At 27.0% G+C, this 15,053-nt stretch overlaps 3 protein-coding genes across 3 annotated transcripts in view; 2 read left to right on the plus strand and 1 right to left on the minus strand.

Moving 5' to 3' along the window:
- The window catches only part of LOC126902022 (uncharacterized), a 96,281-nt gene that overhangs the window by 25,155 nt on the left and 56,073 nt on the right, over positions 1 to 15,053 (plus strand). The gene's annotated exons all lie outside the window — the stretch shown is intronic.
- The window catches only part of LOC126902523 (uncharacterized), a 34,123-nt gene that overhangs the window by 4,092 nt on the left and 14,978 nt on the right, over positions 1 to 15,053 (minus strand). Inside the window, exons 2-5 of the mRNA XM_050679900.1 lie at positions 2,800 to 2,962; positions 2,144 to 2,741; positions 1,897 to 1,965; positions 1,594 to 1,686 (exon numbers count right to left, since the gene is read on the minus strand). Coding sequence (XP_050535857.1) covers positions 1,594 to 1,686; positions 1,897 to 1,965; positions 2,144 to 2,741; positions 2,800 to 2,962 — 923 coding nt within the window. The remainder of the gene's footprint in view (positions 1 to 1,593; positions 1,687 to 1,896; positions 1,966 to 2,143; positions 2,742 to 2,799; positions 2,963 to 15,053) is intronic.
- On the plus strand, positions 13,540 to 14,767 carry LOC126902532 (uncharacterized). Its single transcript, XM_050679908.1, has 2 exons — positions 13,540 to 14,381; positions 14,453 to 14,767. The coding sequence occupies exons 1-2, from the start codon at positions 13,689 to 13,691 to the stop codon at positions 14,597 to 14,599; spliced, it is 840 nt and encodes a 279-aa protein (XP_050535865.1). The 5' UTR covers positions 13,540 to 13,688; the 3' UTR covers positions 14,600 to 14,767.

The raw sequence follows: 15,053 nt of genomic DNA on the forward strand, positions 1-15,053 counted from the left end.
GAAATACGTATTGAGAAAAGGACAGAAGAAAACGCTATCTTTTCAATATACTTTTGAATGAGAGTGATAAGTAATAATTGCCTTATCTAATTTCTTATTATGGTATTAATACCAAGTTTGTAATGTATACACATTATCATCATGTGTATACACAGTAATCATGAAAAGATAGCGTTTTCTTCTGTCCTTTTCTCAATACGTATTTCAATGTTTAATACCGTAAAATAGTACATGAAAATTCAAATTTTCACAAACTTCAAAACGCTACAGAATATTTACTACTGAATATTAATAAGATATTTTTTTACTAAAATTTTTCTTAAATTCTACTCTACAAAATAGCTATCTTAGATTTTTTTTTTACATTTTATTTAAAATTTAAAAATAATTAATATTTTTAATAAAATGTAAAAAAATTAATTATTGAGATATAGCTATAGACCTAACGTATAACTATTATTTAAAAAAAAAATCAACTAAAAATATTAACTGGATCAAAAGTTATTTAAGTTGTCAGTGAGTGGTATACACATAGTATTGATGAAGCGTACGCATGTACGGGAACGAAAACCAAAAATGAAATAATACAGGAATAGTGTTGTTGTCAATTGGTGGGCGGGATGGGGTGAATGCGTTAAAACAGTCTAGTCTCAAGGCCATAGACGACGGGATACGCAAGAATAACGTGGAGAGTTACAAACAATTTACAAACAAATATACAAACATACATACAGATGAAACTAATATAAGCGTGTCAAAAAAGTACTATAACTGGTTGGATACCATGATTTTTAACAAATTTTAAATATTTTTTATTTTTAAACTAATACAGAAAGTATATCAATTAATTAGGTATGGTCATAATTGACAATAAAAAAGTCCATCACTGTGACAGCGACGTCATAAAAAAAAGTTTGTCTTTCACATTATTTCGATAAATCTAATCATGTATGACATAATGACAAAAAAAAAGAAAATTTTATGGAAAATTTTGGTTTTATATAGTATCCTTTATTAACTCGTCGTATTAAATGCGGATACGATACACTGGTCACTTTTGTGGAGTGTCTAAGACTAAAAAAAAGTATACATTTCGCAATATTATAGCATAAGTTATAAAAGTTTAAAAAATAAAAAACCCAAGTTAACGTGTTTCTTAAATGGAAAATTATTACCTACAATGGGAAAGTACTTAATATTAAAATTATATGCTCTAATGTTCAGGTAACATTTTTGACATTTCCAACGATATTTTGAGTTGAGAACGAAGAAATAATTATTATAAAAAATGAAGCAACCTAATTTATGTAAATAATTTATTTATAATTTTTTATGTGTAGAATAAATAAAATATGATGTTAACAATAACCAATTAATTTATCAACTATAACAAATAGTAATAGAGAAAATGAAAAAATATCACCATCTCTATTGGATAATTTTATGGCTTATTTATTATTATCTTAATTAATAATCTAATTAACATAAATATGTTATTTAATTGGTTTAACTTTACAATTTCATGATTTTTTATCTGTTATAATATTAATAATTTATATAATACTTTATGGAGTATTTATAATAATACCTTACCGATAAAATTAGTTTTAAATTGTATTTAAATGTGCCACTTGCTGCCAACTCATTATTATCATAACAAGAAACTTGTTTCATAAAAAACTGCAACTATAAATTATAAAATTACTTAAAACGAAATTTAAACAAAGTTAAAAATAAATAAAATATTACATATTAAGAATGACATCTATAAAAGTACTAATTTTATAAAATAATTTAACTTATTACCCATAAAATTCATACTCAAAGTATTTTATAAAATATAATTTTGAATAGAGCGAGTTGTGCTATAGTTATGTTACTATTTTTAATATTCACCTGTATCCTTATTTCTTCCGGTAAATCGGCAATTTGACATAATCGCAAAAATGAAATAATCTTTCTTTTCTAAATGTACGATGCTTTATTTTATTTATTTATTAAGTAAATTGAAATATAAAGGTACTTGATTAATAAATTGCAATTACTTTCTATTATTTCGTAATAATTAATTTAAATTAAAATGAATTCATAAAAGGCTTCTCAATAGTTATTATCTTACTAATGTACGATTGTCTAAAATTACCCGATTAAAAGTCCATGTTGCTTGTTTCAGAAGTACAATGATGATTAGACTATCTTGTGCGAATATTAAAATTGCTGCAGTCATTGCTCTATTCAAATATAAAATAATAAACATACTATATGCCATGTCTATAAATAGGAATAACAAGAAGAACACTAATATAGGACCATATGCATAACTAAATGTTTTGAGAATATCACTGAGATTAGCATGAAGTAGTCTGCAACTCTCTATTAGCATAGCAATTTCATCCTTAGACCAATGGCCTGGTGCTCTAATAAGTTCCCCTGGTAATCGTTTCCAAAATTTGTTTAAAATGGAAAATCTATAACCTATTTGTTTTAAAAAAAAACATGCACTAAAAACTATAACAAAGTCAGTTAATCTCGGTATGTGAAAGACAAAATTTGTTATGAATTCCATGATGTTGAACCGTCTTCTAATGATCATAAATGTTAATATAATTTGTATTGTTATTTTAAAAATGATGAATAATATTAAAATTGAAATCATAAATATATTTTTAATTGCAGGCGTTCCAATAAGCGTTGGAAGAGCAGAATATTTAAAATCATAATTGAGCATATTTTCGATGAACCTGCAATTGTATTGAAATATGATTTAAAACTTTTAATATTGTACAATCATTTACTTACTTTATTGTTATTTTTTCACTATACCGAACAACCAAAAATGTAACCCAAAAACGAAATAAATCATAGTAAAAATAATAAAATGGAGGTCTTTGAAGAAATATAAATGATAGCAAAATGAAGATTCCTGTTCGAAAAAATTCATCAAAAATGTTCACTCTTGAACCTTTCAAAATTAAAAATTTAGATGGCCATACAAAGTATTGCAGGTTTCTAAATCCACATAATAAATAAAGAAAACTAATTATCTTTAATGAATTGAAAAATTTGGTTTTAATAATATTCTTAGGTTGATGAATTGGTGTGTTTTTAAATAAATTGTAATACGGATTCATTAAAAAAAAACACAACAATTTAATAAAAAATAAAAATAAATGTAATTATTGAATATGATTGAATTGAATATAATTTAAAGTCTTTATAAGTTTTAATAAAAATTTTATTTTAAAAAATGAAGATTTAAAGTATTACTATTTTAACATTATGTTTTTTATTCGACATATTTAAAACGATGAACGGATATCGTGTATGGATGACTTCCTGTTAAAAATGTTTAAATAATATAGATAGAATCGAAATTAAATTAATATAAACTCAATAATCATCGATTTATAATAAAACTGTATACTTTAAGACTTGTAGTACTAAATGGCAAAATTTTAAATTATATGTAATTAAAGGTAATGTTTCCAATATTGTAATGTTGTTCTTACATGGAATTACATTATTATAGCGTTATAATTTTTCTATTTAAATTTTAGTTGATCTATTAAATAGGATAATACCTTTATATCTGATAAACATTTGCGTACACAAATTACTACTTAATTAATAACATTCATAAGTACATTTTATAAATATTTAATCGAACATTAATTTAGAACACATCATAGCCAATGACTGTTGGTAATAACATTTATTTTCAGTTCCCTGGAGAAATAGAAATGTTAAGAATTATTTATGGGCTATTAAATTTTATCTTTAGATTACTTCAGATAAAATAAATTATTTCTAAATTTGCAATGAACACACCAACACATTTATATGCACGTTATAAAAATCAGATAATCTTAAGGTACATTCAAACGAATGCTTTTAATATACAATTAATGTATCGAAGAATTATTATTTTCATTAATATTTAATTGGTATAATTTAGATTTCAAACATGTATTTTATAAAACTACTTCAATTAATTATGCGACAAATTATTATCTAAAAACATAATCTCACCAAAATATATTTAAAAATAAAGCGTTATAAAAAAGTATATTCTATATCGAAAGATTGGGGTTTAAAGTATGTTCCCCATAATACATAAAAATAACTATGTTAAAACAAAGTATTTATAACGATTGAGTAACAAGCATTTGAATACATAAAATAAGTATAGGCTTCATAGGGAATAAAGTACTTAACAAAGTTTTTTAAAATTTATCATACACAACTTTTTTTTTTTATTAGAGATAAATAAAAAAAACCCAGCACAGTGGGGTCGTGGCATAGTTGGGTCCAGTATAGATGATATATGACAGTGAATAAAATCACTATCATAAAAAACGCTTCGATGCAAATCTGTAGATAGTGTTTAAATTAAAAAAAAAAATTTGTCAAAAAAGTAGATCAAATGAGAGCTGAGAAAATAAATGATAGCTACAAAAAAAAAACCACATAGTAAAATAATATTAATATGAATTTCTTCTCACGAGAGGAGACTACAATAATGGAATCCTTGATATTTATTGAAGTTATTGAATCTAAATGAGATAAAAATCAAATGAGTTAAACATTTTTTTTTAACTCAACAAGAATTTAAAAAAAAATTCAGTGCCACAGTCGTGAAAGACCCAAGTGTTACCGTCTCAAAAACCGTACGTCTCATTCTTCCTTAATAAAAATGGAAATTTAGCTAGTTCAAATTTTAAAGTTATTTTTCTCGACTTCAAAGAAACAAAAAAAATTAAATATGATTAATTTTTTATACTATGTCATTTAGGTTGATATAATATTTATGAAAATCAGTGTAATTCCCTTATAATAAAATAAAATACAAAACCAAGAATTTTAACACAATAATAGCATATTTTTAAATACGGTAGCTATTTTCACCATGTATTCTCCTAATAAGATATTTTAAAATAAAATAAAACACAAAACCTAGAATTTGTAATAGAAAAATAGCATATTTTTGAATACGGTAGCCATTTGAGCTTAGAAGATAGGTCGTCGGGACAAATTTTTTTTTTTCATTTTATAGTACATAAAATAAGCTTTAATTTTATATACGTTTAAAGGACGCAGTATTTCCGGAACACTTTCAAAAGTTAAGTTGAAAAAGTTCTATTTTTTATACAATATTTCAAGTTTTGAACGCCCCCTATATATGGGGAAATTGTACAATTTTAATAAAAAGTATGTCAAATGAAAGATGTACTTATAATGTATTTAGAAAAAAAAATTTGTGCTGATAATTACATTTTTCGAAAAGTTATAGCATTTTTAAGTTGAAAATTTAAAATCGAAAATTTTAACACAAAAATAGCGTTTTTTTAACTACAGCAGCCGTTTACATGCAGAAGATAAAGTGTCGGGACAAATTTTTTTTTTTCATTTAGTAGTTTGAAGAACGCAGTATTTCCGGAACATTTTCAAAAATTAAGTTGAAAAAGTTAGTTTTTGTAAAGAAGTTGCTATTTTAAATCCTCCCCAATGAGCAGGTTAAGTGTTAGATTTTCAAAAAAATGATATCAAGTGAAAGGGAAATATCTAAGGTTTTAGTATAAAAAAAATTTATGTTGATTTGTTTATTTTTCAAATAGTTATAGAAGTTTTAAGAAAAAAAAGTGAAAAAAATGACAAAATTTACCGATTTTTAAATTTGTAATTTTTTTGGATATTTCCCCCATTTTTGTGAAACGAGGGAATTTTTTTCAATTTTTAAGGGTAATGTCTTCAACTAGATACGATTTGTGATCTTTTGACGTATTGTTGAAAAAAATCGGTCCAGTGAGAACTGAGAAAAAGTGGCAACAGACATAAAAAAAAAAATAAAAAAAAAAAACATCATGGTAAAATTAATACCTTCTCAGCTTCGCATCGAAGCTAAAATGCATATCATAATTCTTTATGATAAAACAGATATACTAGTTTGAAATCGTTACATTTGTCAGTGTCAATGATTTTTTCATGCGTTCACTCTTATTTTTTTCAAGCGATGACGCGCACGCCCACCTATATATAAAGTGTTCAGTATTAAGGAAGCGCATTTCTATTGATTCTTATTTTTTGAAACAATTGATCTGTTTCCTTACCTACTGAACACTGTATATATAAAGAATGTATGTGTACAGATATACAATTGTTAGTGTCGCTAACTCGTTTCACCTGTTTATTTCAATGAAATCCAGAGCCCCCTGAGAGAAGTTTGCACTACAAAAAATGTTTTATTTTCCTAATTTATGTACACATATTGTGTAACAGAAAATTTAAAACTATTATTCTTAAATTATATACAATAATAATTTAAAATCTAAATTGTAATTACTTGATCAACAGATTCTTTAGATAACGTCCATATTGGTATACTTCTCAACTTCTCTAAAAAGTAAATTTTATCTTAAATAATTAAGAATGTTTTTAATTAGGAAAAAAGTTGCCTTGTATTTGTTTATGATTAATATGTTTAAAATGGTTTTTACATTAATTAAAATAAAAGTGTTAATTAAAGTATTATTATTATTCGTGTATTTTTATTGCATTATTAATGTTTCTTATTGTAGAATAAAAGAGTTCTGATTGATAAAATTAAAAAATAATGAAAACATCGATAGAAAATTTTGTTTATTACATTACATTTAAACTTAATTTTTTAATAAAGAAAAATATTTTTTCGATTTTCGATTTTAAATTTTCAACTTAAAAATGCTATAACTTTTTGAAAAATGTATATATCAGCACAAATTTTTTTTTTCTAAATACATTATAAGTACATCTTTCATTTGACATACTTTTTATTAAAATTGGACAATTTCCCCTTATATAGGGGGCGTTCAAAACTTAAAATATTGTAAAAAACATAGATCTTTTTCAACTGAACTTTTGAAAATGTTCCGGAAATACTGCGTCCTTTAAACATATATCAAATTAAAGGTTATGTTATATACTATCAAATGAAAAAAAAAAATTTGTCCCGACATCTTATCTTCTATGTGCAAATGGCTGTCGAAAATTTAAAAAAAAATGTAATGTTTGCGATAAAAATTACATTTTATCGGGATGTTTTTTGTACTTAAAACTGCCATAACTTTTTCAAAAATGAACAAATAAAAATAATATTTTTTTGTATTGAAACCTTAGATATTTCCCTTTCATTTGATATAATTTTTTTTGAAAATCTAACACTTATTCTGCTCACTGGGAGGATTTAAAATAGTAACTTTTTTACAAAAAATAACTTTTTCAACTTAATTTTTGAAAATGTTCCGGAAATACTGCGTCCTTTAAACATATATAAAATTAAAGCTTATTTTATGTACTACAAAATGAAAAAAAAAAATTTGTCCCGACGATCTATCTTCTATACGCAAATGGCTACCATATTGAAAAATATACTATTTTTGTATGATAATTATGGGTTTTGTATTTTATTTTAATAGAAGTTGATGTTGCTTTTGCAATTATCCATCAATTTTTTAAAATTAAACACTATCTACAGATTTGCATCGAAGCGTTTCTTATGATAGTGATTTTAATCACTGTCAGATTAAATCTAGACTGAACCCAACTATGAAATGTCTCCACTATGCCGCGACCCCACTGTGCTACCGTTTAATTTTTTTTAAATTAATTAGTAATTACGATATGAGGACGGCTAACATGAGCGTAGATGATGTGGGAGATCGTGTCAAGTGGAACCTTAGGATAAGAGTGGCCGACCCTAAGTAGTTGGGATTAAGGCGAGGAAATAGAAGAAGAAGAATTAGTTACTACAAAAAACACCAAGAAACATATAGGCTTCTACATATTATAGGCTGACTTTTTTTTAATAAATTGTATATTTATTATGCGGGCTAAGTTTTTACAAACTAAATGATAAGATGAGGTTAGTGGAAGAGTACAATCAGAAAATGACTAGTGATCAAAATAGCTGCACACACTTCACACTTCCAATTATAACTTTAAATTGTAATAACTTCCTAAATACTGGTCCAAAAGTTGTTATCGTTATAATTTTTTTATTTACTAAATATAGTATATAAATATATACTAAATATAGAAATATACATAAATAAAAATAGCCAAAAATTTTTTCCTAAAATTTACCATAAAATGTTTTACTGTTTGTAAAATAATTAATATTAATAAAATTTACTTACAGCTAATGTGAGTTTTTCGGAAAAAAATATTAAAAAATATTCCTATCCAGCTAGNAAAAATAATAAAAAATATTCCTATCCAGCTATGTGTGATAAAAAATAATATATCACTATAAAACAATTTTTCATTTTTAGAGAAATCGTCTATCATATATGATTTAAAGTAAATTGAAAAGTAAAATCGTATTAAGTGTNTTAAAGTAAATTGAAAAGTTAAATCATATTAAGTGTTCTTGAAAAACAAAAAAGACATAAGTGGCAAGACGTAGTCCAAATATTGAGCGAATTTCTTCAAGAATATTACAAAGAAAAGCATGTGCTAAACGCTCCGTCTCTAATTTTTCAGTTGAAAATGGTGTTTTATTATTTAATATTTCATAGATATTTGTGTCGACATCGTTTTTCAAAATCTTGAAATCGAAAAATGAATTCATCACATAACACCAAGTACATCAATGGAAAAATTGTTGTCATATATCTGAAATATAATAAACTTTGCGTTTATTTAACTTTAAACAAAATAATAAGGCTGTTTAAAACATTAAGAATAAATAACATAAAAATATTAGAAGATATGAACAATCATAAACATTATTAATGATTAACCTAATAGAAAAATTTCTAAGTAAGCATATGGAATACATAACTTAATCGTAACAAGTATTTATGAGAAATTTTGAAGTTAAAAATAAATTAGTTATAGTAAAAACTGAAAAAATTAAAAGATTAAGGAAAATTTTTAAAATTTTCTGTTTCTATACTTGACTTTTTTTTTTTTATAAAGTCATGAAAAGTAAACTTATTTAAGTGAAAAAAAAAATTAATGTATTTTAACCAACAAATATATATATTATTATCAGTTATGAAGAGTTTTTACTCTTTTCTATTTTCTATTTCGAAAATATTTACTTATGTAATTTGGTGAAATATTTAGTTTTTACGAATATATTATTTTTTTCTTAGTAATCAGCTGTACGACGTACAGTGTACGTGTTTTCTAGAGGTAATTTAGTTGAATAATCATTTTATTTTAACGTCTTTTTTTGCTATATATGAACAATATATAGCAAATAATATTTTTTATCTTGCTCTTTCCAACTTGTTGTTAAAATATTGTTACCGGGTTCAATTCCTTAGACTTAAATGCCAAGCGTTTTTCTGGTAATGAACTTACTTTATCTTCTGGACTTAATATTCTTATTAAATCTAAAGCTTATACAACGGTTAAATATTTTTATAGTCGATTAATTAAAAATTTTTCGCCTAGTTAGTAAATACAAGTTTTTAATGATGATATTTTTCATGCTATTTCCTCCATGCAATCTAAGCTCAGTCAAAACAAAATATTTGCTATGTCTTAAATTTCACAATTTATTGAATTAAAAAAAACATAGAACCTCTTATAAGCTTAATTAGCAAGACTTATAACAGAAAACTGTAACCTACATAATGAATTTGTTATTCTCAAAGATAAAGTTAAATTTATCAAGCTCCACCCTTCTGCTTATACTGACACACAGTCTTAGTTTTTATAAGAACTTAGTTAAAGAGAAAGTTGTTGCACTAACATTATAATGCATGTATTTAAAGATTATTCGTCCATTTTACTTGTACTAAGGTCACTGATGATTTTAAACTGTTTATTGATCTCTTACAAGCTTATAATATATTGTAGTGCCAACTCCTAATTTATATAAACTTGGGTGGTAGAGGTTTGGTAGAGTCTTTATAGCAATTAATTCAAAGTTGAACTCATTTTCTGTTTATTCATTAACATTAAATGTTAAACAATTTTCAATACTATTCAAGATCTTCCATTTCGATTGGGGCAGTATTACTACTTCCTAACACTCCAACTACTGTTGTTGAATGCTTTGAAAATACCATTGAATGTCTTGAATCCACATTCACACCCCAAACATACATACTTTGTGACAATTTCAACTTACCTAATGTTAGATACACATTAATGTGAGGTGACGCGATATATTTAATTTAATATGAAAACACGGGAAGTGAGGGAGATCAGGTCAGTCGATCACATCATACACGTGTGTTTGTCACGACAGGTATGCCGCTGACACAACGCAATTTATTTTCATTTTTCTGTAGCCGTGTAGTAGACCGGAGATTCCACGTTTTTTAATATACGCCGCGACCTTCAATGTTTTGTTCCCACTAAAAAACCACCACCTTCGTAACGCTACGGCGGCGCTGCTGTTTAGACCGGTCCCTGCAACGTATGGCATTGAAAACTAATTCATTCGCGCTCAAATAGTCGGCCGTTTCGGTCATATAGTCCTTGTCGCCACATTGTTCAATTTGAGTTGCTCAACGGCTTGTTATATGTTACGGTGTTTTTTTGTTGCCTTCCCTGCATCTGAAGTGTTACAGTGTTCATCATCTTCAAACGGCAGTGGGTAATTATTAAGAATTTTTTATAGTTTATTTAACGGATTTACAGTCCACATAATATATGTATTAGTTATAAAAAGGGGATATATGTTATTTATTTCATTAGTAATTTGTGCTAATTTCATTTATCATTGGTTCTTGTTGTTTGTTATTTTTTTATCGTAACGGAAAATATCATATTGTGATTATTTTATATATGTTGTTTTTCTTTCTATCTAGTATATTGTAAGGCTCAATTTCCACATTTTTATATTCTCCTTTCCTTCTGTTAAGGCATGGCCAAAATACGTATGGTCAGTCGTATTTATTAAACAAACTAAAAGGTTACAAAATCGCAAATTGCCGATACTAAAGAAAATATAGCGGACATTGCACACCTAACGTTATTTGGTCTAACAACTTGTTGGGTCTTTTTGTATCAAGTATTTATTACAGAATTTATCTTTAATCGCTGATGCCTTCACTTTTTTAATTTTTTTATAGCATAAATTTTATCTCAATCTAATCTATCATAATAATATTTTTGTTATTATTTTTTCCTCTTTTGTATAGTCTTAGTTCTATTGTATAGTCTTAGTTTCTATTATATAGTTTTATCTTAATCGTTTAGCTATAATAATACTTCTGTATTGAAAGCTAATAATAAAAAAAAAAAAAATTATTTTTTCCAAACAATTTTTAGTCACTGATGCATAATGACCTGTGTCGTGACTTCTAATATCCTCCTTTTATTTCGAATACTCGTCTTACGTATTAGGTTCTCCTACCCTTTCATATTTTTACTATGACTTAAAATGGTTGACTGTAGTCTAATGACTAATTTTCTTAACTATAATTGGTTTACAACTATCTTACTTTATTCTATTGTTGATGACGCCTATATTTTTAATGATGCAATTTTATCTGCTATTCAGCGTTTTAATCCAAAGAAATCCTATTATGCGTCTGAATATTCCCGTTGAGTCTCTTTTACTCGAATAGGTTATAACGGAAAATAAAATGAGTCTATGTAATTTTTAAGAAGTCAAAATCATCTACGAACTATTTTGTGTTTTCACAACTAAGAACTAAGTATAAAAGAATGTCTCAAGCTGATTAAAATAATTGTATCTATAAAATTGAGTATAATCTCTCCCTAAATCCCGCTAAAATCTTTTGTCAGAGATTACTGTGATGGTGTCACGTTACCATTAGCGTGAGAACATCAAAGGTACCGCCATGNTGTACGTCAAGTAGCGACCGCCGCCACCACACTTGACTATTCCTTGAACGATTTGTAACAAACTCTATTAAGACAATTGGGTGTGAGGTGCGCACAATGTTTGAAACCCAATGAAAACTAACCTAAGTCAGGGGAGGGGGATTTCCTCAACATGTCGTAATGAGCGACGGGGTAATGAAACTTAACTTGAAACCAACCGCCATATTATAATCCACATTACCGTCTACATTTTATAAGAACAATGACAACGTATGTCGTTATGACATTATAATTTCTAAGAATGTTATCATCGGTTACCAGACGCTTAGGTCAGCATATTTCAAACTTCAAAGAGGTCGCCGCATAGTAATGATTATTGTCGTGTGAATCTTATCATCGGATGCCAGACGCTTAGGTCAGCATAATTCCAAAGATGTTACAATATATTAATGGTCACTGCCGTATGCATTTTATGAGAAAAATGGCAACGTTGTCTTTTTTCACGCCTACGCGTTTTATGAGAACAATGGCAACGTTTGTCGTTATGGAATTTTATTACCGTCTACCAGACGCTTAGGTAAGCATATTTCCGACATTGTTTGTGTAGTACCTGTTTAAACCAACCAAAACTTGTCTAAACAAGATCTTTGACCCCTATAAAAGAACGTCACATCAAGTTCAGGATCATTCACTCATTATCTTTTCTAAAGCGATTATACCAAAAACCATTTGTTTGATTATTTCTATTTGTTGTCCTAAAGAATTTCTATGACTTNATTTGCTTGTTTATTTCTATTTGTTGTCCTAAAGAATTTCTAAGACTTTTGATATAAAATAAAGTAAGTAATACATTTATATATATTTTTCATTTAAACTATTTTCTACTGACTTTGGTTACTAGTTATGTTTAGAGTTGTTAAATATTTATTAATTTTTTATTTTAGAATGGAGCAATTAAAGAAACAGTTGAACGATCAGAGTACATTAAAAAGATATTCAAAATTAAGTGATTTGGAGGAACACGCGCCATACAAAATCATATCTATGAAAAATACAAGCACACGAAATGGGGTTGTCATTGTTGCTTGTCTATTCAACAATATGAATGTGTTTATCCAGAGATTGAAATTAACTAATGAAGAAATCGAAGCTTACAATATCAACAATGATGACAACAAATTACATTTATTATATAAAGGCAAAAGTGGAAATGCATATTTGTTTGATTTTCAGTAGTTTGTTAATATTTTGCCTTGTTTTTTAAACTTATTTATATAAAATAAAAAAAAAACTTATAATTATAAACTTGTAAGATTAAAAATTCAATAAAATATACTATTTTTTATTTTATACAATTTTGTAGTATTTATTTACACTTTATGCCTTTGTGTATAATGAATATTAAATAAAAGTCTGTAGTACTGAGCAGTACAAAGAAGAGTTTTACACANTATAAGTCTGTAGTACTAAGTAGTATAAAGAAGAGTTTTACTCATTAAATAGCAAATTTAGTATACGCTATGGTATTTGTAGCACGTTGTACTATGTATGGTATGTAGTAGGCTGTTTATAAAAGTAGTAGGAACACTGTGTCGGTTTACCAAACAATGTATCCTGGAATCGTATAATCTCAACTCAACAAGTCTGAACATGTTAAAACCTGTCTGAACGCGTTCAAATCCCTGTTCATCCTGTTTGAACCCCGTCTGCTTGTGTTTACAACTGTTTGTATCATATCTAACGGCGAAAATTTGACTATTAATTACTATTGGGTTTAAATTAGTTAATAACTTCACCGTGGTGTAAGCATAGCGCTCTAATCGTTATAAGATTTTCTATATAAACAGACGTTACTTTAACTTGTTGGTAATGTGTTAAGTCGATATTTGTATACTTTAAGAATGGCTGGTTCTCTCGCTACAATTGCCAAATTCTATAACAAACAAACATTTGCTAAACCCCAACCTCACAGTGAATTAATCGATTGCACTGATTACGTTTTGAATTTCAATCCTCGTAAATTCGTTCAGATAGGATTGGATCCAAAAGATCGATTTAACGTAACTATTCGTTTACTATCGTCAACCCGTTACATACTTATAACGATAGATTTCCTACAACGGATTTATACGTTGATGGGTAATATTCTGTCGCTAATTTTCGACCCTGTATCAAGACAAAAGATTATTTTACTCAAGGATGAATACGTCACACTCTCAAAGACTACGTTTCAAGGAGAGTCTTCGCTAGTCTTTGAATCACAAGCACAAGATGAATGCCGAGTGTTACTCACCCAATCAGACATTTTAAAACTCAGCGCTTTGGAATGTTGTATCTTTGAGACTATCAATCAAAAGATGACTGTAATTCAACCATTGGTTCTACAACAGTTGGAACAGATGGCTCAATATATGAAATCTCAGTATGAAGTAAATGTGGAAAACAAATGTATGTTGATCAATGCGGTTTCGGATTATACGATTAGAAATAGTTTACCCAATAGCGATCTGAGCTACATAAGCCAAATAAAACAATTTGCGAGCCAGCAGTTGGAACAACGGTGGACGATGCTGGAAGAATATACTAAAGAAATGGTGAATTACATTTTTTTTTTTTTTACTAACTGAGTAGAACATTTTTTAATAAATATATTTCATTTTTTCAGTCTTCTAACGGAGAAAACGTATGCTCGACATTTTTTGGGTCGCTGGCCGATGATATACAGTCGGAACCAATCATACCATCAAATACAAATAACCAAGAAATACCAACAGTAGTTGTTAGTAATAGCTATCTGTCGACAAGTATCTAAAACATGTATATAATTTAAAAAAAAAAAAAAAAAATTGTTTAAAATAAACGTATGTTGCATTGACATGTGCTGTTATTATTATATACTGAGACATAGTGAAAATCTCGTTTTTAACGTAACTTGTAATTAAAATTATAATGGATACAAAGACTATAAATATGTTTAAAGAATAATGTTTAAAATAATGATTATTATCTAGGATTTTATTTCTCTAATAACATCATATGAAAAAAAACTATGTTTCTATAAAACTCAAATCATTTTTTCTTCTTTTTAATTCTTCAGAAAGGTTAAAACATGCTCAAAAACCTAGCTGTACGATATCATATGCATGTAAAATACAGTAGGGTATTCTTAGAGTTTTGGTGGATAATACCTTACCATAAAAATGTGACATCCCATTATGTAACTATAGTTAAAATACTATGGCATCTTACACGTACAACTATTGTAC

This window comes from Daktulosphaira vitifoliae, unplaced genomic scaffold (assembly GCF_025091365.1).
Source record: "Daktulosphaira vitifoliae isolate Bord-2020 unplaced genomic scaffold, ASM2509136v1 Scaffold_3, whole genome shotgun sequence".
Lineage (NCBI taxonomy): Eukaryota > Metazoa > Arthropoda > Insecta > Hemiptera > Phylloxeridae > Daktulosphaira > Daktulosphaira vitifoliae.